The sequence below is a fragment of the Orcinus orca genome, chromosome 2 (assembly GCF_937001465.1).
Source record: "Orcinus orca chromosome 2, mOrcOrc1.1, whole genome shotgun sequence".
In the NCBI taxonomy this organism is placed as follows: Eukaryota; Metazoa; Chordata; class Mammalia; order Artiodactyla; family Delphinidae; genus Orcinus; species Orcinus orca.
Window position 1 is genome coordinate 530377 of NC_064560.1, and position 25841 is coordinate 556217.

The following is a 25841-nucleotide window of genomic DNA, read 5'->3' on the forward strand; positions in this document are numbered from 1 at the left end:
AAAAAGAGGGAATTCCCAGGCAGTCCAGTGGTTAGGACTCCATGCTTCCACTGCAGGGGGCCCGAGTTCGATCCCTGGTCGGGGAATTAGGATCCCACAAGCTGCATGGCACAGCCAAAAAAAGAAAGTAAAAAAAAGAATAAAATTAAATATCTTCTCAGTTCAAATAAATTAGAAAAATAGTTACAAAATAAACCCAAAAAAGGCAACATAGAATAAATATAAAAGAAATTTATGAGGTAGAGAATAAAAGAACAGTATATCTAATTAATAAAATTTTTTCAGAAAAAAAATCAAAATAGAGAAACTATACTAGATAACTTGATCATGGAAAAAACAGGAGAAAGCTCACATACACAAATATAAAATGACAAGTGGAAAACAACCATTGAAATGAGACAAAATTTAAAAATCATAAGACATTGTTTAAATAAATTTGATGATCTAAATGAAATTGATCATTTTATAAGGAAATGAAGATTGCCAAAATTGACCCCAATGCATAGATTAGATTTCACAGAACTAGAGAAAACCAGTAAAGAACACACACACACAGAGTAGGTCCAAATGACTGCACAGTATAATTCTCTCAAAACTTTAAAGCCTAGATGGTCCCATTGCTCAATAAATTATTCCAGAGTATTGAAATGAAAGAAAACTTCCTAATTCCTTTTGTGAAGCAGGTATAACATTGATACCTAAATTTGATAAAGATAGTTGTAAAAAAAAAAAAAGAAAGAAAGAAAGGAAAAGAAAACCACAGACCAATATAATTCAAGGATATCATTACAAAAATACTAAGTCAGATTAGCAAACAGAATCCTACACCACATTAAGAAAATAGTACATCATGACCAAGTGAAACTTGTTCCCAGAATGCATGGTTGGTCCAGTGTTTGGAAACCCATTAATATTATTCAATATATTGATAGATATAAGGGAAAAAATCATAATGGAGTATTCGGAGCATAATCTCCATAAATGCTTAAAGAGGGATTTGACAAAATTCAATGCCTATTTCTGATTTTTTTTTTTTTTATGCAGTACGCGGGCCTCTCACTATCGTGGCCTCTCCTGTTGCGGAGCACAGGCTCCGGACGCGCAGGCTCAGCGGCCATGGCTCACGGGCCCAGCCGCTCCGCGGCATGTGGGATCTTCCCGGACCGGGGCACGAACCCGTCCCCTGCATCAGCAGGCGGACTCTCAACCACTGCGCCACCAGGGAAGCCCCCTATTTCTGATTTTAAAAACACTCTTTAAAAATAGAAATTGAGAGATTTTTAAAAATATGATAAAACATATATACTTTAGTCCTCAAGACATTATTTTACATAATAGAACACCACTAGAGGCATTTCTACTAAAATCAGGAACAAGGCAAAGAAGCTATCTCCATTACTATTTAACACTGCAGTAGGGAATTAGCTAATGAAATTAGACAAGAGAAATCAATCTAAAGAATAAGAATTTATAAAGAAGAAATAAAGCTTTCTTGGGAATATCCTGGAGCAGGGTTCAGCAATTGTTTTTGTAAAGGGCCAGGTAGCAAGTATGTCTTTGTGGGTTATTTGGTCTCTGTAGCAACTATCAACTCTGTCATTGTAACATAAAAGCCACCAAAGACAATGTATAAATCAATGAGTGTGAGTATGTTCCAATAAAACTTTATTTACAAAAACAGGATTTGGCCCATGTGCTGTAGCACGTCAACAATTGTGCTAGAGAATCAACAATAAAGTGAACTCAAACAATAAGAGAATTCCATTAGGTAGCAGCATAGAGAATTAATACACAAAATTCAATAGTGGTCATAGAGACAATCAACTGAAGCACATAATGGCAGTAAAAAACCATTTATACCACCAACAAGGAAGATTAAATACTTAGGAATGAACTGAACAAAACTGCACGAAATCCACATACAACAATCTTCAAATTAAAAAAACTAGACTTCAACAAATGAAAAGTTTCTATAATTTCACTATGGTTATGTAGGATGTTAAGGGAAGCTGAGTGAAGGGTATATGGGAACTCTGTACCATGCACTCTATACTTTTGCAACTTTTCTGTAAGTCTTATGCTATTTCAAAATAAAAGTTAAGTTGGTGGGAATGTAAATTGGTGCAGCCACTGTGGAGAACAGGATGGAGGTTCCTTAAAAAACTAAAAATAGAGCTACCATACGATCCAGCAATTCCACTCCTGGGTATACACCCAGAGAAAACTCTAATTCGAAAAGATACATGCACTCCTATGTTCATAGTAGCACTATTTACAATAGCCAGGACATGGAAGCAACCTACATATCCATCAATGGATGAATAGATAAAGAAGATGTGGCACATGTATACGATGGAATGCTACTCAGCCTTAAAAAAGAATGAAATAATGCCATTTGAGGCAACATGGATGGACCCAGACATTGTCATACTGAGCGAAGTAAGTCAGACAGAGAAAGACAAATATCATATGATATTGCTTATATGTGGAATCTAAAAAAAATGATACAAATGAACTTATATTTATAAAACAGAAACAGTCTCACAGACATAGAAAACAAACTTGTGATTACCAAAGGGGAAAGGAGGGGAGGGATAAATTAGGAGTTTGGGATTAACATATACACACTACTATATATAAAAATAGATCATCAGCAAGGACCTACTGTATAGCACAGGGAACTATACTCGATATTTTGTAATAACCTATATGGGAAAAGAATCTGAAAAAGAATACACATATATGAATCACTTTGCTGTACACCTGAAACTAACACAACATTGTAAATCAACTATGCTTCAATTAAAAAATAAAAATTAAAAAAAAGTTTAAAAGTAAAGATCCTGAGGTATGGAAAAGAAATTTTAGATATTTAAGTTTTCAGCATGAATACTTTTTAATTGTTTGAAATGTTATAGTATTTTATGAGAAAGTTACACTCCTCAAAACACAAGCGTTAACTGTTTTTTGTAATGTTGATGTGATTTTTATATACTTGAAGGCCAAATTACCTCCAGATGAATTCTGTACGTATCAAATAGACATTAAAAAGTCAACAAGAAAAGAAAATTCAGCATGAATAAATCTACTTTTTCATGAACCTACTACGTTGGGATACCTGTTGCTCCACGTTAGTTCCTCAGGAAGGGTATAATTAATATGAAACTGTTTATGCTGAGTCTTTAAAAGCAGTATTCTGATGTACTGAGAAAAGTCAGTAGAGTTTTATGAAATCACTGTTGTCTTAAAAATCATTTTTGACTCAGTAGCCAAACTGTTATTATTATGATGTTTCTTATTCTTACTGAGAAATAGATACGGGAAGAAAACTGTGCATACTAGCACACAGAGTTAATAAAACTCTGCTGAGTATGTACGTTCATCCTCACATGCAACCTACGTTGTAGCCATAGCCACAGACATATCATTAAAACATAAGACTGCTAATCATTAGAACGAGTTCCTAACCTATGAATTATTTAAGCCTTACACAAGGCAAAGTTATTTCTCATTTCCTTACCATTTAACTTAAAGCTTGAAGACGCAATAAATCCTGCAAATCTAGCAATAAGAGCCATGTCTGATATATGATGCCAGATGTAACGCTGTTTGGATTCTTACCAACCCAAAACACTGTTTTCTAAAACTGACTTTGTGTGTTTCTAAAACCATCTGTGGGAAAACCATATTCACACAAGCACAAAAGGATTCATCAACCTCCGTGTCACACAAGAAGGAACAGTTTAGTCTATCTTATGAGGCTTTGTCATAGAATTTGACACTTTTGATCACTTTCTCTCCTTAAACACTCTCTTCCCTTTGTTTCTTCAGTAACTCACTCTTCTGGCTTCCCTCACAACTCTGGCTGTCCCTTCTGCATTTCTTTATAGGCACCTCTTCTCTGGTCCATTCATTCTCCTTCAAAGATTGGATGCAACAGAACTCTGTTTTTGTCCTTCTCGTTTCCCTTTCTTTCTCTTCCTCACAATCTCACATATACTCATCACTTAAGTTACCAAATACTCATAATGCTATATGCCCAGCCCACATTCTATCCTAAGCTTTAGACATGAATGAATATCCAATTGGCTAGTTGCCATCACCACAGAGACGTCCCATGAGAACCTCAATGTGTACCCAACGTAACTGAACTCGTCATTCATTTAGTGTACAATAACTGTTTGCTGAGTGCCTACCCTGAGCCTGGGACTGGGTTAGACAATGAATATATCACTAAGGACAAACTGACTTTGTTTCTCCCCTAGTGAAGTTCATTCTGCCCCCACCAGTCCTCCAGCTGTCTTCCCTGTAGCAGCAAGTGCTACAATTATCCATCCAGCCACCCAAGTCAGAAAGCTAAATAGCCCTCATGACTCCCCCTCTTCTTCACAGCTCATGTTCACTCACTCACCCGGTCTTATCCATTCTCTCCCTTTATTTCTCTCTACTCTGTCATTTTTTTTGTTCTTTAGTGTAATATATTCCACAGGCTTAGTTTAAACCACCTTCACCTCTGGCCGGCAGTGATCTCCTAAACAAGCTTCTCTGTTTCAGGTTATACTTAAAACCCTTTAAAAACCTTCAATTGACTTTAAAGCAAAATTCAAACTTAGCATGACGCACAAAGGCCTGAATTATAATTGCCTATTGACGTGCCTATGCCACACCGTCAAAGCTCCTTGACTGCAGCCGAAAGGGCCCCATTTAGGGTCCTCGTGTTCTCGATTTATAGCCAGTTAAATAACATGAGTAATCTGATATAAGAGAAACACAGGGGGCTTCCCTGGTGGCGCAGTGGTTAAGAACCCGCCTGCCAATGCAGGGGACACGGGTTCGAGCCCTGGTCCGGGAAGATCCCACATGCCGCAGAGCAACTAAGCCCGTGTGCCACAACTACTGAGCCTGCGCTCTAGAGCTCATGAGCCACAACTACTGAACCCATGTGCCACAACTACTGAAGCTCGTGTGCCTAGAGCCTGTGTTCCGCAACAAGAGAAGCCACTGCAATGAGAAGCCCACGCACCGCAATGAAGAGTAGCCCCTGCTCACTGCAACTAGAGAAAGCCCATGTGCAGCAAAAAAGACCCAACACAGCCAAAAATTAATTATTTTAAAAAAGCGAGAAACACAGAATGGACTCATCTATAGATGAGTACAGATACTGGACCCTTTGACTTTTTTTTGTATTTATGTATTATTGGTTTAAATTGTTGTTCATTAAAGCTATTGCTATGTGAATGATACTAGCCAACATTTACCTAGCACTATCATGTATCAAGCATTTTACATATATTAATTCACTCAATCATTACAACAATTCAGTGAGACTGGTAGCATGACTGTCCCCATTTTATATATTTGGTAGCCAAGGCACCAAGTAGTTTAATGATTTTCTGAAGGAAACACAGCTGGTAAGTGGTGAGACTGGCATTCCAGGCAATGGTTCCAGAACCTATACTCTTAACCATCATGCACTGCTGTTCAGAGTGAAACGGTATCGTGCAAGGCACTAAACAAGAACCTTAATTTCTTTAAAGATGATACATATTCATCATACAAATTGTATAGAAAATATAAAAAAGAAAGTAGAAAATATCCCAAATCCTACCATCCAGAAATAATCACTGTTAACAGCTAATATAAATTACTCCAGATATCTCTTTATGCCTACAGCTAGATAAAAGGATGTATGGATAGGTAAGAGAGATCGATAGCTGGGACTTCCCTGGTGGCGCAGTGGGTAAGACTCCACGCTCCCAATGCAGGGGACCCAGGTTCGATCCCTGGTCAGGGAACTAGATCCCTCATGCATGCTGCAACTAAGAAGCCCGTGTGCTGCAACTAAAAGTCTCACACGCTGCAACAGAGACCCCGTGTGCCACAACGAACACCCAGAGCAGCCAAAATAAATGGATAAATATGTTTTAAAAAAGAAAGATATAGATAAATGGATGGATGGATGGATAGACAGATAGATAAAATTATGTTTTAAATACTATCTATTGATTTATTTATTGCAAGATAAAATTTGCACACCTACTCATCCACCCTTCTCTTTTTGTCAGTTGTATTATTATATTATCGTTATCAATATCTATAAAGTATAGATGATTCCCCTAATGATAATTCCCCCACTGTTTTGATTGATTACTGGCTATTTTAATCAAAACCCTCCAGCTCATCTGAGGGAACAATGTGCCTCGGTAATTCATGATTTGGTCACCCTGTGTTATTTCTATGTGGGCACATTTCACTTTTCCGTCACTTGTGCACACCAGTTCCAAGAGATGACACCATTCCGTCCTCTCCAGTGTTCCCCTAACTCTCCCAAATAAAAGCCTTCAGGGCCACTTACGCCATACTCTCGGGCTCTAGTGCACAAGCACCGATCGCTTTTGTGACATTGACAAGTAGAGCTCGGTTTGTTCCCACGAGGAGGTCCACGAGTGGCTGGACGCCACCACGTTTGCGGAGGGTGACTCTGCCCTCAGACTCTCGGCAACACTCTCCCAACGCACCAACTACATTCACGAGCACTTCTTCCGGCTGGTCCGTTAAAAGTTCCACCAAGGCTTCAATGGCTTTGTATTCCCGAAATCTAAGTTCACCACAAGCAAAAGAGGGTGGGAAGGGAGGAAAAGAGGCGAACAGTATTATTCTGGGTATAAAGTTAGCTGATAATCATGTTAGTGATAATACTGATACCTAAAATTTACTAAATGCTGACCGTATGCTCATTCCATCTTTACAGCCACCCTGTGGCATGGATGCTGTTACAACCCCGTTGTCAAAAGGCTAATGTGAAGCTTGGTAAACAGTGAAGTCAACCTCCACACCCGACCTTCTGTGCCCTTAAGTGCTGCACTGTACAGCCCGTAAGACACTACAGCTGCTTCCAAAGCTGGGCGCCGACAACCCCACTGTGCTAAGGGTTTTCCCTCAGGTTACAGGAATTACTTTACACGAACAAAGCAAAACAAACCTTCGTGTGTGTTAAACAGAACATGTGAATTTCTTGTTAAAGAAAGTCACCACCCTGAAACGGGAAAGAGTTGCCCCAGAACACCCATCACAGAGTGTGTAAACTCTAAAAATACACAAAAAGATAAATTCAAAGATTAAAATCAATCAAGTGGTCCTAAAGTTTACAAATACTTTAAAATTCAATGAAATCGTTTTTGAAAATGACCACGCTTTAAGACTAACATGGTTAGTTGGCATTTAGCTGACTCATTTATCTTTAGCAAAAGAAAAAGAATAAAACCACTTCCATTTCTAAAGATTCTGTGGGAAATGCATTCCCTCACCTTGCTAGGTCTCTGCAGGAAATATCAGGGACACTTCTCATTTACATGGCTGCCCACATGCAAAGGAGTCCATTGGCACAGGGAGCTTACGTCAGCACCCCTTTCTCCTACTGAGGCACAAAAACCATGGTCGGATGGTGGGATGGGAAGAATCCCTTAATTCTGCCAACCTAGTCCAAAATGTACAGCTTTGAAAACTACAGGAGTAGCCTTAGAATCAACCCTTTATATAAAATAGCATGAAAATAGAAGGACATGTTTTGATGGCCATATTTTAATACGGAACATTGGACGCCTCCACTTACTTGGTCACATTCTCTTTGCTGGTGGAACATTTCCATGTGGCCCCTGTGACCGCGGCCAGCCGTTCCTTATTGTCAGTGTTACTGAGGAGAGAAGCCAGGGCTCTGAGTCCTCCATGCAGCCTAACCAGCTCGCGGGTTTCCTCATCTTCGGCACACTACACAAAAGCCAAATCAGACGCTGGCGTTGATCAAGGCGTATCAAGCTTTCAGTGACTGCTAAAAAGGCTGCCATTCTGGTAGCTGGGAGACCTCTTTTCAGAGAGTAGCATTTCCTGAAGGAGGCTTCAAGTAAAATACAACTCTTGTCTCTATACTGGCAGCTGCCTGACAGGACCGCTCTTCCTTTACGGGGTTTTGGCAATGTCTAGAGGTTTCTACATACTTGGCAATCCTCCCAAGCCAGTTCTGGGGTAGCCTGGGCCTCTACCAAGACAGACGCAGAGGTTGGCAAGGAACCTAGAACACCACATGCATGGATGGAGGATTTCTGCAGTGCTGTAACCCAGAGCCTTGGGAAAACATAGTAGATAGATGAGTGATGGGGATTCCGTCAGATCTTTAATGACCCCCAAAATCTAAGAAGTGAGGAATTTCCCCAACAGCGTTTCTATGCCCAGAGCAGTGGGTTATATCAACAGCAACTGATATGTTATTCAGACATGTTTATCTGAGGTTGACATGCTTGTGTCAACCTTTGAAATAAATACAGGCTGCACAGATGTTCCCAACACATGATCCTTCCCAGTTTATAGAGCCAAAAGATGCCAAGTTTAGCATAGGTTTGATATTAGTCTAAGTGTACAGTTGTTCTCTAAGGCCATGAACTGCATATCGTGCATCACCCACGAGGGCCCCTACAAGAAATCCTCTTCACACTGCATCACACAGCACCTGCCACGTATACCTTCTATTAGTGACGTTCAGCTCTGGCTCAACTGCAACTTTAAAAAATTAATCACTATTTCTAACTGACCCTTAAAATATACTCATATGAGGCATACATACAAGTCAAAGGGAACTCTTGTACGGTGCTGGTGGGAACGTAAATTGGTGCAGCCACTGTGGAAAACGGTACGGAGGTTTCTCAATAAACTAAATAGAGAACTACCATATGACCCAGCATTTCCACTCCTGGGCATTTATCCAACAAAAATAAAAATACTAATTCAAAAAGATACATGCACCCCAATGTTCACAGCAGCACTATTTATAATTGCCAAGAAATGGAAACAACCTAAGTGTCCATCAATAGATGAATAGATATAGGAGAAGTGGTACATGTATATATAATACGTAATGGAATACTACTCAGCCATAAGAAAGAACACAATTCTGCCACCTGCAGCACATGGATGGACTTGGAGGGCATTGTACTGAGTGAAATACGTCAGAGAAAGATAAATACTGTATGCTATTGCTTACATGTGGAATCTAAAAACTACAGCAAACTAGTGAATATAACATAAAAGAAGCAGACTCACAGATACAGAGAACACGCTAGTGGTTTACAGTGGGGAAAGGGGAGGGGCACCACGGGGTGGGGGGGTGGGAAGCACAGACTTCTGGGTGTGAGACAGGCTCGGGGGTGTATGTACAACACGGGGAAGACAGCCAATATTGTGTAATAACTGTAAATGGAAAAGTGACCGTTAAAATTATATAAAAATTAAAAATAAAAAAGACTATTACATATCCCTGTTACGAGTGAGCTATGTCCCTCAAAACTCAGACGCTGAGGTCCTCACCCCTGTGCGTCAGAATGTGACAGAGGTAGTAACGGTTAAATGAGATCATTGTGGTGGGCTCGAATCCAGAACGCCTGGTGTCCTTCTAAGAAGAGGGTATTAGGGCACAGAGGAAGGACCATGTGAAGACAGAGGGAGAATGACAGGGGAACATGAAGACATCCATCTACAAGCCAAGGAGAGATTCCTCAGAAGGAACCAACCCTGCTGACACCTGATCTCAGACTTCCGGCTCCCAGAACTGTGAAGAAACAGATTGCTGTTGTTTAGGCCACCCAGTGTGTACAGTTATGGCCGCCCCAGAGAACTCATGCGACCCTCTGCTGACTGACCCGAACCCCTCTCTGACTCTATCTTTCTGGCACATTCTCTCACTCTGCACATTTTGAGATGCATTCTTCTAGGAGATCTACTCTAACTAGGCAGAAGCTGGTGCTGCCAATAGCCAGCCAAGTATGACCTTGTCAAAGGCATCTTTTCTTCCCCTTTACCATTCTAATCTACTTTCTTTGTATACTATGAAACTTGTAACCCACAAAAAGTTAATGAAGATTAAAATCAGCAAATTAATAAAAAGATAAAACAGGAATATGCACACAACACACACACACTCATGCATCTATCTCGTCCTGGTGGGAGATTTATTTCCCAAGACCGCGTGTTTGAATAGGATATATGAAAGGCGACACAGAAGCACCACGTACATCCCTGGCTATTTTACACCAAAGTTACAGCATTTTAGCAGACAGAGACATGTGAGTGTCTCACAGAACTGTGAGTATCAGACATGCTGGAGCGGATCTCTCTCTGACATTCAGAGGCATCTGCCGTTACCACGGGACAGTGGTTCTCAGACCTGTGTGTGCATGAAAGTCCCTAGGGGGATCTTGTTAAAAATGCAGATTCCCGAGTGCCATCCCCGGAGGATGGGACCTCACGACACAGCACCTTAAACCCCGTGAGGAGGAGCCGCCGCACCTGGTAGATGGCCATGGCGCAGTGCTTCTGCAGCTGCTTATTTTCACTATTCAGCTTCTTTACCAGAGTTTCAATTATCCTTTCAGCTTTGATTGCAGCTCGGTAGTTTTCCTAGGAAAGTAAACTTTAATAGTTATATATTGCATAAACATGCATAAATATAAGTGTCTATTCACACATTTATTAATAACTACACTGAAAAAACTTTCTTAGTAAATAAACACCATAGTCCAAGTTTAACACACCGTTATAACAATAAGAGAATTTAGTCAGCATTTTCAAAAATATACCATCCAGGTATCAATGTAATTAATTTTCCATTAGTCTGATCTTCTCTTTCAAATAGAAGGGTGACTTCTTAAAAAAAATTCCTTAGCAGTCGTGTTAACCTTAAAAGTTATGTTTCCGCTAAAGAAAGTCAAGGTGAATGAGAGCAAGGGAAGCAGAGCTGGCCTGCATACCTCTGAGGCACATTCCTGCAACGTCCCCACCACCGGGATTAGCATGTTTTCATGAGAAGTCTTCAGTAACCGAGCCAACAAAGGGATGCCCCCAGCTCTACGAATGGCTTCTTTATTCGCGTAGCTCTTGCTGCAGCTCCACAGCGCCAGTGCCCCGCAGCGGGCCACCTCCCCATCGTCGGCCTCGTACAGGCTCCGCTCCGCAGGTTCTGTGGCATGCTGACTACAGTCAAGCAGAGCGACCTACGAGAACAGATCAATACAACATAAGTGGGGATCTTCGAGATAAGACTTAACGCTGGGGTGGGATAGGGAGGGTGGGAGGGAGGGAGACGCCAGAGGGAGGAGATATACATATGTGTATATATAACTGATTCACTTTGTTATAAAGCAGAAACTAACACACCATTGTAAAGCAATTATACTCCAATAAAGATGTAAAAAAAAAAAAAAGTTAATGCTGCCAGGCTGTAGATGACATCATTTAGGGGAGCACCCACCCTAATAGGACATTTTGACCTATAAAGGTCCCAGTCTTTAATGATGAGAGTTAGTGCCCTACAGTCACTGGCATATATTTGGGGTGTGAGGTGGACTTCCAATATCTGGCTGTCACAGCTTGCAAAAGAACCTAGGGCCAGCCTGGCTTCAAAAAAAAAAAAGACTTAACCCACCCCGCAATCGCTGCAGGGTTGCTACCAAGCTCACCTCCCTCAGAAGTAGGAATCCTCTCAGAAATTAACTTCTGTACCACACAGCAGTCAAAGAAACAAACAGAACCTTCGAAACACCTTCCTCCAGACTTGGAAGCTTGTACATTTCCTTCCCACAGGAATTTAAGCCCCCAAGAGAGTATTTTCTTAATACAGCTCTAACATTTACATTAGTAAGATTTGTAAAGCACACCCCCATCCCTGCTATCTCAGAAAAGTAGGCTCCCTAAAGCCAGGAGAACTTTCCAGTGAGAGCTGAATGGCCCGAACCAACCAGGCTCTTAAAACCACGAGGCCTCTTTGGAGGACACGGCCCTCCCCCTGCACTGCCGAAACCAACTAAACCAAACGCACAGCAGCCAGGATCCTTTCTCTTCTCGGCAGTAACCAAAGTCACTGAAGCCCTTGAGGGAGAGGCAATTTACATGCATACAGCAGAGTGGCCGGGGAGGAAGGGAAGCCAGGCTTCCCAGAGCTGTCTTAATCCCACGCGTAACCGGAGACCAGATCCCATGGATACTGCCCACTGAACCACGGCCACCGTTTAGAAGGCAGTAGCCCGGACTGAGTCACTGATTCCTAACCCCAAACTCCTGGAGAGAGGACCCTGATTTGCATCAGGAGGACACTCATGGTCTAATTAGTTATGGCTCAAGGACAGGGTGGGGGAAGACGATGTACACGGCTTCCAGGTAACTACCGGGCCCAGGACAGCAAGACAATGGGTTTGAACACGGGGAAGACGGTTTAAAAGTACCTGTCTATGTACTAGTTATTCCCTCGTTATCTGTACAAAGTCCAAACTCCGTAGCTCTTGGACAAGACTGTGTGAGATGCCCATGGCCCTCAATCTTCGTCTCTCATGGCTCAGCCCACCTCACCCGAGGTCTGGCCACGTTATACCACTTAGTTTCCAAACATTCAGTGTTGTTTCCCAGCTCTGGGCCTTTACCAACGTGGCTTCATCCTCCTTAAATGCTTTTGCCTGATGTGTCTGCCTGATAGATACCTACTCACCTTTCAAGACTCAAGAAAGGTGACATCTCCTCTCTCCAGCCTCTCTTTTTTTTAAAAAAACAATTATTTAAAAAAATTTTCTCTCTATCCTAGTTAATTAACTAATTCATTTAAGTTTTTAAATTTTTCATTGAAGTCTAGTTGATTTACAATATTATATTAGTGTCAGCTGTACAACATTCAATAATTCTATAGATTATACTCCATTTAAAGTTATTGTAAAATAATGTCTATATTTCCCTGTGCCGTACAATATATCCTTGTTGCTTAATTATTTCATACATAGTAGTTTGTACCTTTTAATCCTCTGTATTGTCCCCACCCCCTCCACTCTCCCCAGAGTGGTAACCACTAGTCTGTTCTCTGTATGTGTGTGTGTGTTTCGTTATGTTCATTTGTTTCTTGACCCTCCTTCTCCAAGTAGAGTTGATTGATCACCCCCTCTTAGTTCCTCCACTATTCCCAGTACTGACTTCCTCGAACTACCTAATACACTCACCATTATGCTTATATTTTTGCCCATATCCCCGCTGCCCTCACATCCCCACGACCATGAGGCTGTGACATCACTGTGGTCGGGGACATACATTTATTTACACTTATATTTACACTTGGAGTCCCACCACCTTGTTCTGCAGATCTACACCTCTAGAGGCATTTGAAATGGTTTTCAGTGGAAGGACCGAGTACGCTCTACATACAGAGGAGCACGTAAACTGGCCTCGGGACTGACGGCCCTGGACGTGCAGTGCTTCCGGCCTGGGTGCACTCTCCCTGCTTGCTCAGGCGTCACACCTTCTGCCCAGTCTTATCGAGCTGCCCCTCCAGAGCCTGAATGCCATCTAGGTGCCCAGACCCCACTGTGGCCAGTGCCCTCCTGCCTGCTCTGATCCTGCCCTTGGTTCCCTTGCTCTGGGGCCATAATCAGCCCACGGCTTCATCTCTGTACTGTGTGATGTCCCTCATTTCCAGTCTTCGTTGGGGACTCTTGCCTGCGTGTTACATACTCCCCCCACACACACGTACCCAACCAAAAGTGGATCCCCAATCCTGGTTGAGAAGCCAGATGTGTTCCCAACCTAGCAATTTCAAGTTTATCCATTAATGGTCTTTCCTGTTCCTAATTTTGCTATTATTTAAAATTAAATTAAAATGTATGTCATTATTTTGATTACGTGACTGTAACTGTCCAAACTCCAAGGCCCTAAACATGACGCGTAAGATGTCCATAAAAACGTATGTTAGTGTTCTGTCTTTCATTCTCATGGAGTAGTTTCGGTGGACAGCCATGTCAGCCTACCATACGATTTCATTATTTAAGCAGGACAATGATAATCACAGTAATAATTACTTTCCCCCCAACGTTTTATTATGAAAATTCTCAAACACACACAAAGGCTGAAAGAATACAGCAACGTCCACATACTCACCACCTGGATTCTATAATTCACATTCTTCCATGTCTGTTTTATCACATAGCTAACTATCTATTCACCCATCTATCCAGCCATAAGTCCACCTTGTTTTTGAGGCAAATGATTATAAGGTACAGTGCTCTACAGATTACAAGTGGATACAGTGAACACACAGAACCTCTTTCAGTAAATTTCTGAACGTGTTTCACTGTGTACGTATTCACATTAAAACCATATGAACTCGATAGATATTTATTAACTGTTTATATGTGTGAGGTCCTGGGCGAGGTGCTGAGGAGGACACTAGGATGAATAAGACACGTCTCTCATCTTCAGGAACCTAAAGTAGGGAAGTGGTGACAATCCAGCGTGATAAAAGCCGTGGAAGCGACTCAAGACCCAGTGAGGATACAAACGCGCTTCCATACTGCACTGCATGAAGGTCCCTCCTGCCGTGGCAGGGGCACTGAGCCTGCTTCTTTCTTTCAGCGATAGTTATTGAAATAATCATTTTTTCTGAACATAAACGTAACACACAGCAAACCGGCAAATGTAGAAAAGTAGGAAGGAAATGTGGTGGTCATTTCTGAGAAAACCCCTGATGAACAATTTTGTGTATTTATTTCAAGTGATTTTTCTGTACTTGTTAGCTCTGGTCTTTAAAAGTTGGGATCGTGGGTATCATCAGTTTTTAATCCTGTTATGATTTTATATAATATTAAACATTCCCTGTTACTATATAAACTTCCAAAACACAATACTGACAGCGGCCAGTGGGTGCTTCTTGTGGATATGATGCGTATTATTTTACTAACCTCACACTGTAAAACATGCTGTTTTCAGCTCTCACTCCTCTAAGTAGCACTGAGATGAGTGAGTGCCTGCAGCTCTGACTGTCTCCATGGAGGACACTTCCTCATAGTGAGGTCACCACAGCAGAGGACATGGGCTACCAGACAGCGTTCCAGTGCAGAGGGTCTCACCACCCTCTCTTTTTTTTTTTTAACTTTTTATTTTATACTGGAGTACAGTTGATTAACCATGTTCTGATAGTTTCAGACTGAGTGAAGTAAGTCACCACCCTCTTACCGCCGCTGCCCACACACACGAGTGTATCCCTACCTATGGGATACGTAAAAGTTACTTCTATTTGTTTAAGTTTGTATTTCTTTGAAAAGTGAGGTTGAACATGTTTTTTGGCTACTTGCCAATGTAAATACACAAAAATAATTTTCAAGGACATGTTACACAAAAAGAAGATTCCCAGAGCACGCCCAGTGGTTATTTGATATCCGGGAGGAGCCGGGAAGGACGGCGGGGTGCCCGCTGCCCTGAGTGGTACTTACTCACCAGTTTGGTGATGCCCCCATGGCGTCTCACCGCCCGCCAGGCTCTCCTAAACTTGGCGACGTTCGCAATTGTCTCAGCTGCCAAACATTTCAGGCTCTTATGTGGAGAGTCAAGAATATTAACCATGACTGGCAAGCCCCCAAGGTCAACAATATTACGTCTGATTTGAGGATTATGGCTGATTTCCTTCAGGATTTTTAACGAACCAATCTAAACGAGAAGAAGAAGTTATAGATGAATGGGTGCTTAATGCGTAACCAGTGCTATATTCTTTAAAAATTCCAAGCTACCTAAAATCCTTCCCCAATTAAGTTTTTTAAGGGAACAGTTTCTATTCCCAGGTGTTACACATATCCCCCGCATTTTCCGTCAATTAAGTAAACAAACGTTCATCATTTAAGAAGCACACGGTAATGGAAAAGAGCCAAAAGAGAAGGAAGAAAAGCAGAGAGTTGACAAGAGCAGCTAATAGCTAATAGCAGAAGCGGGTTGTCAGTACTCGTAAAGACAAGAAACAAGCAGCAGGAAGGGCAGACGCCCAGCACTGAGAAGAGAAGCAGGTGAAGGCGTGAACGAGGCTCCTCGTCCACCATGAGCCAGCCACTCACCTTACATTTGACTTCATCTGTCTCAAGTAAGTTTATTAAAACTTCAAGGCCTCCAACATCCCTGATCGCCAACTGGCAGGTCTCTTGCGCTAAGTTGAAGTCCTGCATGCAACACAATGCGATCACTGTAGCCGTCTGATTTCCTCCCTGCAAAGACGCAAGGCCACAGGAAGGTTAAATAAGCTCACACTCCCATGGAAATTTGCTAAAGGGTGATGAATCCATGAGCCGGGAAGTGTGTGACCCCATACACAGCATGTTCAATTCTTTTAAATCCTCCGAGTGGATTATAATTTGTTAAATGAATCATGCAGAGCTGAAGCCCAAGAAAGCTGCGCAGGGCGTCATAAGATATTGCTCCAGTCGAGAGTCACCACGGAAAGGTGGTCTGCCTGCTTTCAACAGCTGCGACATTAGGTGGCATTAGGATATTAAATAGAGCCGGGGGCGAGCCCTGAGAGATGGTCTGAGGAACGTGAGTTTTATGTGGAGGTAACAGGCAGTCCCTGAACTGTGTACTCTGCAGCGCAAACCGTGTCTGAAAATTATTCTTACACGTGTACACAGAACAGTCTGGGACAGAGGAAACCTGGGGAAAGCAAAGCCACGTGGGAAGCAGCACAGCCGTCCACACGGGGACCGAGAGTAAGTGGAGTGAGGGCGTGGGGCTGAGAAAGAGAAGGTAGTTCCATTAAACCCGGGGACCTACCGATGGGTGGACTGAAGGAGAAGAAAGACAGTTTCACTGTCGTGAACGAAACACTGGCCCACCAACATGCAAATCAGTGTCTGTTTAGCTAATCACCACAAGTGAAGAGCAGTGGGGAATTGCTTTTTAAAAAAATCCAAGAGATTCAAAAATTTGTAATGATTGATCGGTGAATCAGGCCTGCCAGGAAATTAACTCAGAATTCACTGCAGGAATTCTTAAGCAATGTCCACTGATCATTAACGCTTCGAAAATCTTTGAAGAACACAGCATAGTACATATTGCTTCTACTGCTATTGAGAGTGGTTGGTAAATAAGAGTCCCCAAAATAGTTCATAAGACACAAAAGCAACATTTCTAATGGAGCCAAGAATAAACTCTTTTTGTAAAAGGTGTTCATAAACGACAGCCCTGGATTTCTACCTCAAAACATAGTAGCAATGGCCTCGAATAAACCTCTCTTTTTTGAGGGAAGACACCTTCAAATTATATTTATCATCATTTGCAAATCATTACTTTATATTGCTATATATTACATACGTGTGTATGTAGATAGACAGACTGAGCACAAAAAATGGAAATTATCTTCAAGCTACCCACCCCCTCCTTCACACCACACAAATGCGCACATGCCAATCCTCTGTGAATTCAACACAATATGTTTCTTTTAACATAAGAAACTAAAGTGGGATCAGTAGAGGGTGAGCATCAGCAAGTGAAGAAGGAAACGCTTAGGCTCAGACTTCCTAGTAACTCCTTTCCAGAACATTCCTTCCACTTCTCTAAAAATGCTATGAGCGCCATTTCTGCTTTCATTCTAACTTTCTCTCTGGGTACTCTAGGCTGTCCTCCATATTCAAGATTAAGTTTAGAATGACCAGAGCCTTAATTCTGTTACTTATATCTAAAATAATAAGTTTTGTTCTTATAGCTTTTAGCATCTTTTTCTCGATATCAAGAGAAATTTCAACACCACCAATTTCCCCACAGTGGGTTTTAAAACATAACGCAATACACCCTCTGTCACTGCTGTCAGACACGGGATCCCACGTGCCAGCACCTCTTAGAAAAAGGTAGATATTTTGTAAACCATAAGGAAGAATCTAAGTGCTAACCATAATTAATTAAGGAAAATAATACAGAAAAAGGAAAAGCAAAGAAAATAAGGGAAACAAGGCTCTTTTTCTGAATTTAAATGGAGAAAGGAGGCAGAAGGATCCTCCCGGGGCACCTGCAGGAACAGAGGTGGGCTCCTACATGAAAGGTTTGAAATGGAAGCCGAGGGCCTCGGGTCGAGCGGGCTCTTGAGCCGGCGGCTGCAGACTCAAGCACAAGCAGGAGGCGAGAAGTCGTCCAAAAGCACTTCCGCCCCCCAGGCCACTCCCTGGACAGGGATGTTCTGTCCTGCCGTTCTCGGTCGCACGTAATGGAGGACCCTCTTGACCTCTATGCCTGCATTCTAGTTTCTGTGATGATAGCACTTTTCTACTTAGACGCTCAGCACAAGCTTTGCTTCCGAGTTCAAGTGCTTTTCATTTGTCTCTCGTAGACTATTTCCACCTTTTGAGTTTTATTACTGACGCTACAACTGACGACATACATTTTTAAAAGCCATGTAACTGCAGCTGATGCCCGAAAGGTAAGGCCCTGTATTTTGCTGAATTATCTCTAGGCCAATTTTGAAGCCAAATGATGGAAAATTTACATTTATCATTAAGAGGTTAGATCCTTATAGAAAAAATATTCTTTTCTGTAAATCATCAGCTTTTCTGAAAATCTGGAAACATATTCATAGGCCTGAGGGATTTTTTTAGAACAGTTTTTTATGAGGGAAAGTTAGTTTTTCCACATTTCAGGATTTACTTCTACTCTTGTCACTGACCACACTCCCCAAAGGATTATAAATCTTTCAGAATGAATACCAGCGGATGAGAGCCAAAATATTCAATGTACAGAGCCACAAATGTTAGCCAATTGCTATTCTTTAAATACCAGCTATGTCAAAGGATTTTCAAATGTCCGTTCTACTTTGACCAGATGCCATAAACATCTTACTGAAGAGAAGCAGTACAAATATGCGAATATGCCCCTTTTCAATTAAATCTCCCCTGAGAATGCAATTAGTTGCCAATACTTATTTTCACATTTTATCACGCATTTGCATTTGTGAGGTTTTAAGAGCTGGAGAAAAACGCAGTAAAATATTATTTTACTAGCTTCTGAAGGGTTTTGAAGAATGCTTCCAATAAGCTTTTCTACGTCTTGAATTAATGCAATTCTTTTGCTAGCTGTCGTCCATCCCCTGCTGCTTCTCAGACATCTCCAGGCTCCACCGGCCTTAGGATAGTTTACCAGCTCAGGTTCCTTTCCATGACCAGGAGGCCGACGTCCGTGGTTGCAATCACGCTTCAAACATGCCGAGATCAGACGAATACTGCTTTCTCTCACTTTTCTCAAAATTTCTTCTTAAAAGATGAATAGAGGACATTTTAAAAAATAATGTTTTTCCTGGATTTAAATAAAATCTTTGAAATAAAGAAGTATTACCCTATCCAGTATAGAGAGTAAACCCCTCCCCTTACTGCTGATAAGGAAGAAATAAACATGACTAAGCTGAGATGAAGCATGTATTCAAGAGTAAAACAGGGAGAAAGCTGCCTGAAATCACTTCTGTATTCTTTCATTCAACAAATTTGCTTCCTATTCACTTAACTATTTGTCGAGTCCGATTCCAGGCCTTAGAGACATCCTGGTAAACAAAAACAGACGTGGTCTTTACTTTTATGGAGCTCACAGTTCAGTGGCGAAGAGCGATTTTAATTTTTTAAAGCCCATCCCAATAAACGGAAATTTAAGTCCAAGAGGTACCAGGAGGGAGAGGGGCAGAGGGCCAGGGACACCCACACGGGGGCTTTGAGGAGAGAAGCCTGTGCGGAGGTCCGCACGGGAGGAGGGGCCGGCGCGACGGAAGGAGCGGGTGCGGCCACGTGGGGGAAGCCAGGAGGAGGCCGGCGGCCCAGGTGAGCGGAGAGGCCAGGCGGGCCACACGACCTGCTGGGCCAAAGGCCAGGCTGAGCACTTTCGCCTTTAGTTCACAACAGACAGAAAATATTCAAGGGTGGCTGGTCTGGGTGGAAGAAGAGGGCTAACGGGAGCTGACTACATTCTTAACAGATCCCTCTGGCTGCACAGGCCCCTGGCTGGAGCCGGCCAGCGTGGACAGGTGAGACCACTCCGATTACCACAGGAACCCGGAGCAGGGGACAAGGGGCTGGCAGGCCGAGGTGACCCATCATGTGCTCGAGTAACTCGGTTCCTAAAAGGGTGCCAGAAGCTAGGAGGTGGCAGTGCGATGGCAAGCACGCTCACAGGGCCCTCCTTCCGGGCGTCCTGTAGGACCCAGTGACACAGGATGGCAGGCGGAGGTGCAATGGGGAACAGAGGTCTCCTTCTCTTGTTCCCCACTGTCTGCAGTCAGGGGGCAGCGGGTGAGACCCGGTGAGGTGACACAGCCATCACAGCCGTCCAGCTGGCTTTCAATGTTCTCAGCATTTTTTCCTCCAAACATGCCACTCATAGAGCAAGAGCCGTGAACCCTGCCAACGACTGTTTATTAATGATGACAGAGGGGCTGGCGCCCGGCGCAGAGCTTGGCTCAGAGATGCTCTTCATCTCTCAGGAGTAGAAATGGTAAAGAGTCAGAGCTCCAAGTGAGTGGCATAGAACCACGTAAGTCAAGCTAGTAAAATATATTGCTTTGCCTTCGGTTTATTTGCAAGCCAATTTTATGCTGATAATTCAGCACTCATAAACCTAGGGCTCAAGAGATGAGACCAGGAGGAAACTCCAAGGAAAAAGAGAAGATGCTGTTCCAGAAGAAAGAAGAAATTAGACTCAGATTGTTGGATTGCAGGCTGGCTAAGAATTATTATTATTTTTTTAAATCAGGAACGGGTAAGGAACAATTCAAGGATTCCCTACACATTCTTTTTAAACCACCATGGAACATTTACAGAAATTGATGATCTACTGGAATGTTACTGCAATGATGAAAAATTTGTAGGAAATATAATAGTCTTTCTAAAAAGATTCAGAAGAATGAACTGAATAATTATGATAATTAATAAAAATATCTCAGTAAAGTGACTGGATACGAGGGTAACTGGATATTCAAAAGTGAGTAACCCTCCATACACTAAGAATAACAAATCAAAATATGTAATTTGATAAAAGTTCCCATCCCAGTATTGGCAAAATAATAATAGTAAAAATATCTAGGAGTGAATCTCACAGGAAATGTGTTGTAAATATATGGGGGAAAAGCTATTAAGTTTTACTGAAGTATACAAAAGATTAAATAAATGAATGGTCATACCATGTTCCTGAATAGGATAATTCAATGTTATTAAAATTGCAATTTATCCAGAAATAATTTATAAATTCATGTAAGCCAACCAAAATCCCAACAGCATTTTTTAGATTTTTTTTTAATTTGATTCTCAAGATGATCTGGAATGGAAAATATGCAAAAAGTAATTTTAAATATTTTAAGAAAACTCTCTGGCCAATCAAATATTAAAATATACCAAAGCTATAGTAATTAAACAGCATGGGAACGTCCAAATAAATCAATGTAACAGAGAAAGATGTGGAAACAAGCTCTTAAAAGTGAAATGACAATATTTGATAAAAGTAGCATCTCCAATCACTGGAGGAAAGAATGGGGAAGCCAGTCATCTGGCTTTGACATATGACAAGCAGAGAGGAATTATTTGCACATAAAAAACAAAGGATTAATTTTCATCAAGAATCAAAAGACAACCACATAGGAAAATAGGCAAGGTATACAATACAATGGATACTTGACGTATGAAAAACTATGAACCTCACTAGCAATGAGGAATAGGTAAATTCACATAAGATACATTTTCCCCCTATTAAACAAACCAAAAAACCTCCTGCAGATTAGAATTTATAACGGTTAATCTCAATCCTAGGTGAGCAACTTTAATACCCTGGGGAGATTTTAAAGACCATCAATGCCCAGACCCCATTCCAAACCAATTCAATTAAAACTTCCATGAATGGTACCTGGGCACCAGGGTCTTTGTTTTGTTTTTAAGAGCTGGGCTGATTTCACTCTGTATCCGAGGTTAAAACCTTTGGTATGTTAATGATAGAGTGTAAACTGATGCTTGCTTTCTGTAGGGAGTATCAAAAATATTTTTACATAAACCAAGCTTGGTTGATCACTTTTCACTATTTCCCTCTGAAATAAAAAAAAAATTAATGCAGTACTTAGACTTTACTGTGCATATATTCTTTTTTTTTTTAACACAACTCTACTGAGGTATAACATATACAAAAATACTGCACACATTTGATGTATACAATTTGATGAGTGTGAACATATGCATATACCTGTGAAACCATGACCACAATCAAGACAATAAACATACCCCTCGCCTCTCAAAGTTTCTTATACCTCCCCCTTTTCTGTCTGTTAATAACACTTAACGTGAGACCTGCCCTCTTAAATTTTGTAAGTGCACAAACAGCATTATTAACTATAGGTACTGTGTCGTATGGCAGATCTAGAGCTTATCCATCTTGCATGACTGAACTTTTATACCCATTGAACAACTGCCCGTTAGAACTATCAACATTCGAAATGTGCATACTCTTTGACCCAAGCAATTCCATTTCAAAGAATCCATCCTACAGAAACAGTGTACATATCCAAAGCATATGTAAAAATATTTGCTGTGGCATTTTTGTAATTACATGATTTGGGGAGACAACCTAAAAACTTATCAATAAGGGAACTGTTAAATAAATTACTGATTTATGTATAATGAAATACTATGGGGCAATTAAAAGGAGTAAGGCTGATATGAAAGATCACCAAGACATAGCATTAAATACAAAAGGTACAATGTAGAATCCCAGTCTGACTTCATTTTATGTATAAAAATCACAAATGTGTATGTGTACAAACAAACATGTGGAAGGGGGCTTTCACTTTTATTCCTTTGCATGGCTTGAATAATTACGATGAGCTCATGTTAATGCATTATGTTATAATACTTTAATATTTTAAATACAGAAGAGAGTAAAGGATAGACCAGAGGAGGAACACAAGCTTCCACTATGCTCTGTGTGTCACAGAAGCATCAGGAGGCCGCAGCCAGCCAGACCAAGAGCTGGGTTAGGATCCACAGCCCTTGTCAGCAGGAATCTCAAAGGCCAGAGGACCAAAAAGGACAAAAGATTTATAGACATATATAAAATGAAACATCATTTATACCAAATCTGGTACCTCTTACTCCTCAACCCTTATGCTTAGAAATTCTTCAGCATGCAAACTTCTGTAACAGGACTTGAATATGTGTTTTTAAAACAAAAAGTAAAGCAGCCTAGTGCATTATATAAATTGGGAACTAGGCAAAGCTTCTTTTCTCTATTTAGCCTCTCAAATAAATTTGGGGGGAAAGCATGCTTCGAGGAATAAAAAGTATTTTTGTTGCAAATACATCAGGCAACAAGTTCCCTGAAAAGATCTATTACATTTTCAGATCATTACATTAAATTGCCTTAGATATCAACATTCTTTATCGTCAGAAATCTTAATGAGTAGCTAGACAGCAGTGAGAAGGCTCTAATTATGCTCTAGCTGGACTAGTTAATAGTATGTGTCCATGAAGAAGTGAATGGAGTTAAAGCTTAACAGCCCAGAGATTTTTCATATGGTCATTTTTCAGTAGTTAAGTTGATGTGGTCGTATAATGCTGGCTAGGGGAGGTATACACTGTTACGATTCGATAGTGTATTTATCATAATCATCTAATTATCTTTGCTTTTTCTCTACTTCTCTTTATTTATGATAGCCAAGAGGCAAAGTGAATTTAAAGCTCGGAACTGAAAACAAGTTACTGTTGTATTTGTAGAGCATGGATTCCCCTTTGGAGGTGAGGTCCTCCATCACTCCCACCATCTCCTCTGTAATAAAAATAAATGAGGACTAATCCTTTCTTAGTGGGCATCATAAACATACAAGTCACACACATCTGAATAAGTAAAATTCTTACTTAAGAAAATGTAAGTGCAGACTCTACTGAGTAATTTCATTAGAAGATGGAATTTAAATATCTTCTGATTAGTAACAGGTAATTTGTTTTCAGTACAAAATTCCTCCTACTCTTTTTGTCTTAGAGACTATTTTTAAAATTAACTAGATCAGTGTAACAACATATGTATTAACTTAAAGCTTGTTTCTCAGGAAAGTGGTTCTAATTTTCCTTTTTAACTACTGGAGTTCATCTGGCTGCATAAGCAGTAACCATTGTTTTCCAGTTTTGAAAGATTCTTCTTAACAATAATAACACTGCACTATCGCATTTTTCTCCATCTTTTTAAGTAAACACCTGGTGCACTCTGCTACTGCCTCCCAAACGCGGAATTCCTCGGTGAAGAAGTGTGCTCCATGTGTAACTAGCCTCTGACTCAAACAGGAGAGAAAACAGGAATGTGAGGCCTTCAGGCGCCGAGCCCTGAATTTCTGGACAAAGGGACAGACTAACCAGGCAACGAGCAGTAAGCAGAGGCCCCTGGATGCCTTCCCGGCTCACAGCCACCTTCTGTGTGGCCTGGAGCAAAGTATTTCTCAGCTTTTCCACCAACGAAACAGGGATCGCACGACCTGCCACTCCATACCCCAAACCCACGTAATGGGAAAGCAATTAATTAACTGTAGTTGATTGCAAAGTACATCAAATTCCTCTGAAGAAAAACCATGTAACTCCCAATTACCACTTAGAAGAACCCCTTAACCAATTAAGGTCGTGCGCGAGTGTGCGTGCGTGCGTGTGTGTGTGTGCGTGCGTGTGTGTTTTAAGCAGTTCGTGGGAGATCATGAAGGAACCGAGTCCCACAAAAGCAGTCTTAAACAAAGGTTTTCAAGTCTGAAAATGTCTTTGCCAAGACTGCCCCTCCAGAGAGGAAATCCAAAACATTCCAGGAAGCGAGCCTGGAAAGTCTCTTCAGAAGCCTCCAGGGATTCCTGATGTGACTGTCTTCTAGATGTCACTCTGAAGTAGAGCCCTGTCACTGCTGAGCTGGGGCACCACCAAACACCTTCACTTCTCATGGCCTGAGAATTCTGAGTTTGTGGATACGTAACAGAAGTACTAGCAAGGTCCCTGACTCACGAGAAAGGTGAAATCAACACAGGTTTGATCACACAGTGTAAATCTGTGAGGCACTACCCCTCACCAACACACGGTGGATGGGGGGAGAGGATTAGTATGTGATGCCCCTGCCACCGTGATCATAAGCTGAAACTCAGCAGTCCACGCCAGCCACTCTCCACTGACTGACCTGTGTTCAGATAACATCATCACCCGTCTAGAGCTTGAAAACAAAGTTTGCCCCAATATCATACTCCAGGCTGATACCACATTTCTGAATTTACATTAAAAAGCCCATCTTTCCAGTCTTCATACCTGGCCTTCCCAGCGCTAGCATGTAGGAACATTCAGTTGGAGGGAAAATTACTTTAAAAGTAAACGTTTTTCTCTTTTTGCTTCAAACTTTCCTAACTATTTATCTTCCTTTAATTAATCTTTTTAATCCATTAACTGGTTGCATAAAATTACCAAATAAGATGTTACTTTCTTTAAGATTAAAAAAAAAGGCAAATGAAGCAATCTACTTATAAGATGGCAAACTAATATTTAAAGGAAGACTGACCATTTAACATAAATATTTTGATCCATAAACACTGCCTTAGTTGTACGTGCTAACTCAAGTGAGAGACAGCTACTTTCTGATTAGCTTTTAAGAGGCACATTCAATCATGAATTTAAAAAAAAACACAAACATGCCCACCTGCTCCACACTCCTTCCTAAGCCTTTCATTCCTCTGGGTCCCAAAATGGTAGCCCCATTTCTAATGAATAATTGGAGCTTCAATCCTTTATTTCCAACTATTGTACCGGCCTTTCTATTTGGACATTTCACTGTCTTCAACTCAAGCTGCCCCAAACCAGACCCCAAGGACACTGCCCTATTCCAAGTCCCCAACACACTCTATCAGGGCAACACGTCACTGGCTTCTGGTCTTCTCACTGGGATTCATTTTGCAAACCACCTGCTGCTGAACTCAGCTTTCGAAATGAATGCTTTCCTCTTCCTGCTTCCCCAGGTGGGGAGGTGGTACACCTGGGGAAGTGGCC

At 41.4% G+C, this 25841-nt stretch overlaps 1 protein-coding gene across 1 annotated transcript in view; it reads right to left on the bottom strand.

Annotated features, from left to right (window-relative positions):
• Nucleotides 1–25841, bottom strand: part of ODAD2 (outer dynein arm docking complex subunit 2) — a 303897-nt gene that overhangs the window by 169780 nt on the left and 108276 nt on the right. Inside the window, exons 14-19 of the mRNA XM_049705317.1 lie at nt 15900–16046; nt 15292–15501; nt 10797–11039; nt 10336–10446; nt 7613–7767; nt 6356–6598 (exon numbers count right to left, since the gene is read on the bottom strand). Of these exons, the coding sequence (XP_049561274.1) occupies nt 6356–6598; nt 7613–7767; nt 10336–10446; nt 10797–11039; nt 15292–15501; nt 15900–16046 (1109 nt within the window). The remainder of the gene's footprint in view (nt 1–6355; nt 6599–7612; nt 7768–10335; nt 10447–10796; nt 11040–15291; nt 15502–15899; nt 16047–25841) is intronic.